Source organism: Passer domesticus, chromosome 29, assembly GCF_036417665.1.
Source record: "Passer domesticus isolate bPasDom1 chromosome 29, bPasDom1.hap1, whole genome shotgun sequence".
Taxonomy (NCBI): domain Eukaryota; kingdom Metazoa; phylum Chordata; class Aves; order Passeriformes; family Passeridae; genus Passer; species Passer domesticus.
The window spans coordinates 3,522,489-3,526,890 of NC_087502.1; the positions used below are offsets into that span (position 1 = coordinate 3,522,489).

Consider the following 4,402-nt stretch of genomic DNA (forward strand, 5'->3'; position numbering starts at 1 on the left):
GGACACCGCGTGGCGCTTCCCGCCGGCATTCCTTCTTCTTCCCAAAGCCCACTTCTTTCTCGTCACGACTCTTTCCCTTATCCGGTTTCCCCTCCCACTGCTCCTCCTTCCGCCCCTCCCCTCCCTCCGCCCAATTATACACCCCGCGGCACTCCCACTCCGGCGTCGGCGCCTCCCCCATGCCACGTCTCCCAGGCGGGGACAAAGTCGTCATCCGTCTCCGCCCCCATCCTTAGCTCTCCCCCTCCCCCTTCCCCTCTCGGCTCTGGTTCCCACGCTCCGTCCGGAGCCACGGGGGGGGGAGCTGAGAGCCTGAACCCGGAGCCGCCAGTCCTCTCGGCGGCCCCGGTCACTTACCAGCCCGGGGGCGGGGGGGGGGACCAGCCCCATTGGACCCCGTTCCCACAGCATTCGATAAAGGAGTTGTGCAAAGCCCAAAAGGATTTCTCCCGGGAGAGTGAATATTTCCGGGGAATTCTGAAAGCTACACTCTCTGAAGCAGTGGTCACCCCTGCAGATTTAAGGCGGCTGTTCTCCTGCCTTTTAAACCCCACAGAATTCCTTGTTTGGGAAAAACATTGGCGAAGAGAAATTAGTAACATCTTACCCTCACTGTGGGAGAACCAAGCCACAGGCTCAGATCTGCACGGGGGTATGTTAACAACTGACCACTTGTGTGGGACAGGGGCATGGGAGGATGGGCAGACCCAAGCGTGGTATGTCCCAGTGGAGGCTTTAAGGGAGGGAGCCAAAGCAGCCGAGCGAGCTTTCCTTACCTTACGGTCCATTGCTACCCCCTTAACATCATATATAAAAATCATGCAAGAACCTAATGAGCCCTTTTTAAGCTTTGTTGAGCGCCTTCGCAGGGCGGTCGAGACGCAGGTCCATGATGAATCAATTAAGAAGGGAATCCTCACTGAGGTAGCAGCGACGAATGCAAGTCCAGCCTGCAAAGCCGCCATCCTCAGTCTGCCGTTAGATCCTCCCCCCACGCTGGATCAGATGCTAGACGTCTGCGGCCGCAAAGTCGCCATCATCACGGAGGAGCTCGACAAGCAGCCCAAGGCTCCGGCTCGAAGGGTAGCTGCGACCGACCTGGAGGAAGTCACCACAGCTGCTGCTGCTGCCCCGTCCCGACAGCCCAACACGCCAAAGCTGCAACCCCGGACGGATGCACCGTGCCATCTGTGCAACCAATCCGGGCATTGGATGCCGGACTGTCCCCTGAGGCGGGAGTTTTACGAATTTAAAAAGAAACAGCGGCCTCAGGGGACCCCACAACACCAACCAAAAAACTAAATTGCAAGCGCGCCTCCTCCCCGCGCCATGATAAAAATAGGGCAGGTGCCACCATTCCACCATGCGGGGAAAAGGGAAGGGAGGGAGACCTCCAGCAGGACCTGCCTGTTGCCACAGACTCTAAAACTTTACCAAACTCAACTTCTCACGAATCTATTTCTGATCTTTTTCAGGAGGTGCCTCGGCCAGTCCTAACAACCACCTCCAGGACAGTCCCCTTTCGGTTGCAGTTGGCGGAGCCACTACATCTTATTGACTCAAATATCCAACTCGTCTCCGTCAGCCCGGAATGCCCAGGTACCTGGCATCGGACCAAGGGTAGGTTCGTCACAGTTGGAGATTCCAAATTTACACCACAAGACATTCACATCATCCCGGGTCTCGTATCATCAGACCCGGAAGAGTTCGCAATAGCCATGTATTGTGCCTGCCCTCCCACCTTTCTGCCTCGGGGGCAAATTGTGGCGCAAGCCATTCCTATCCCTGAGGAGCTCTGGGACTCCGAGCCACCCAAAACATCCACATCCTCACACCTCCCATCGGTGGCTTGGGCTCAGGCCTTAGGCAGAGAAAAACCAAGAATCACCTGCAGCCTACAGAAAGGTGGAGACCAGAAGCTTGTTCACGGGCTTCTGGACACTGGAGCAGATGTCACAGTCATTCCCTCCCGGGATTGGCCGTCACATTGGGAGTTGCAAGACGCCGCAGAACGAATCCGAGGTGTAGGAGGGATCCAATTGGCAAAACAATCTAAGAACATTGTGCAAATTATGGGACCGGATGGACAATTAGCGTCCGTACGTCCATTCGTTTTAGATTACACGGAGCCCCTGTGGGGGAGGGACCTGCTCGCCCAATGGGGAGCCCGAATTGACCTACCAGAGGCTCCCCAGGTTTTTGGGGCAGCGATCACTGAGGAGCGCCCTACCCAGAAACTGAATTGGCTGACTGACACATCTGTCTGGGTAGAACAGTGGCCGCTTTCAAAACAAAAATTAAAGGCGCTCGAGGAACTCGTGGAGGAACAGCTGCAGCGAGGCCACCTGGTGGAGACCACGTCTCCGTGGAACTCCCCAGTGTTTGTCATAAAGAAACCTAATAAAGAGAAGTGGCGACTCCTTCACGACCTTCGACAAATTAACAACGTCATTGAAGGTATGGGTCCCCTCCAACCAGGGATGCCCTCTCCAACAATGCTTCCCCAAAATTGGAATTTAGCTGTAATTGACATAAAAGACTGTTTTTTCCAAATTCCCCTACACCCCGACGATGCTCCGCGTTTTGCTTTCTCGGTTCCTACCATCAACCGAGAGGCCCCTAGGAGGCGCTACCACTGGACAGTTTTACCCCAGGGAATGAAAAACAGTCCAGTTATATGCCAGTGGTATGTCTCTTCCTTGCTCTCATCAGTCAGGGCAAAAGCAACCAACGCTACAATTTTCCATTACATGGATGACATCCTCGTCTGTGCTCCAACTGATGACGAACTTGCTCACAGTCTTGACCTAACAATCAGTGCATTGGTTGCTGCAGGGTTCGAGTTGCAGCAGGACAAAATTCAAAGAATGCCACCCTGGAAGTATCTAGGTCTTACAATTAGCAAAATAACTATCACACCACAAAAAATTAAAATTCAGAATTCCATTCAAACGCTTTCTGATGCCCAAAAACTGTGTGGGTCTTTAAATTGGGTGAGGCCTTGGCTAGGCATTCCCACCGAAGACCTGGCCCCCCTTTTCAATTTGTTGAAAGGGGGAGGGGAACTTAATTCTCCTAGGTCGCTCACCCAAGAGGCGCAAGCTGCGTTGGAAAAGATCCAAAAGTCCATCTCGGAGAGACAGGCCCATCGTTACCAGCCGGGCCTGCCCTTCAAATTCATTATTCTCGGGAAATTGCCACACCTCCATGGGATGATCTTCCAATGGGAGGACATCAAAAACACCAAAAAGGACCAAGGGGCTAGGGACCCTCTCTTGATTATAGAGTGGGTGTTCCTTAGTCACCAAAGGTCCAAAAGAATGACGAGGCCACAGGAGCTGGTGGCGGAATTGATCCGTAAGGCTCGCCTTCGGATCAGGGAGCTGGCAGGTGTGGACTTCACATGTATTCACATACCACTCAAATTAGATTCGGGTCACTTTACAAAAGCTATGTTGGAACACCTTCTCCAAGAGAATGAGGCCCTGCAGTTCCCTCTGGACAGCTACACCGGTCAGATTTCTATTCATCGGCCGGCTCACAAAATTTTTAATTCAGAAGTCCAGTTTAAATTATCTCTTCAGCAGGTTCAGAGTAGGACTCCTCTGAAGGCTCCGACCGTTTTCACTGACGCATCCGGTGCATCCCACAAGTCAGTTATGACTTGGCGGGATCCGCAGACTCAGCAGTGGGAAGCTGACATTAAAGAGGTAGAAGGATCACCTCAAGTAGCTGAGTTAGATGCTGTCGTCAGAGCTTTCGAGAAGTTCCCTGGACCATTCAATCTGGTCACCGATTCTGCTTATGTAGCGGGCGTGGTTGCCCGTTCAGAACAAGCGATTCTGCAGGAGGTGTCCAACACAGCCCTTTATCAGCTGCTCACCAAATTAGTAAATTTAGTCTCTCACCGAGAGCAACCATTTTATGTGATGCATGTGCGGTCCCACACTGACCTGCCGGGGTTCATTGCCGAGGGGAACAGGAGAGCAGATGCCCTCGCTGCCCCTGTGCAAGTGGCCCCGCTCCCAGACGTGTTCCGCCAGGCTAAGATCAGCCACCAGCTCTATCATCAGAATGCGCCGGGTCTGGTCAGGCAATTCCAACTTAGCCGTGACCAGGCCAAGGCCATTGTGGCCACCTGCCCCCATTGTCAATCCTTCCAGCTCCCGTCTGTCAACGCAGGGGCTAACCCCCGAGGATTGGCGAGTTGCGAGGTGTGGCAATCCGATGTTACACACGTCCCTGAGTTTGGTAAACTGAAATTCGTTCACGTATCAGTAGATACCTTTTCCGGCGCGGTTTTTGCCTCCGCCCACACAGGGGAGAAGGCAAATGACACCAAGAAACACCTACTTCTAGCCTTCTCCACGCTGGGCATTCCAAAAACATTAAAAACTGACAA

At 53.3% G+C, this 4,402-nt stretch overlaps 1 protein-coding gene across 1 annotated transcript in view; it reads right to left on the minus strand.

The window, feature by feature from the left end:
* LOC135287293 (zinc finger protein 239-like) overlaps positions 1 to 214 on the minus strand; it is a 1,424-nt gene extending 1,210 nt beyond the window's left edge. The window contains exon 1 of the mRNA XM_064400643.1: positions 99 to 214. Coding sequence (XP_064256713.1) covers positions 99 to 214 — 116 coding nt within the window. The remainder of the gene's footprint in view (positions 1 to 98) is intronic.
* Between the last annotated feature and the right edge of the window lie 4,188 nt (positions 215 to 4,402).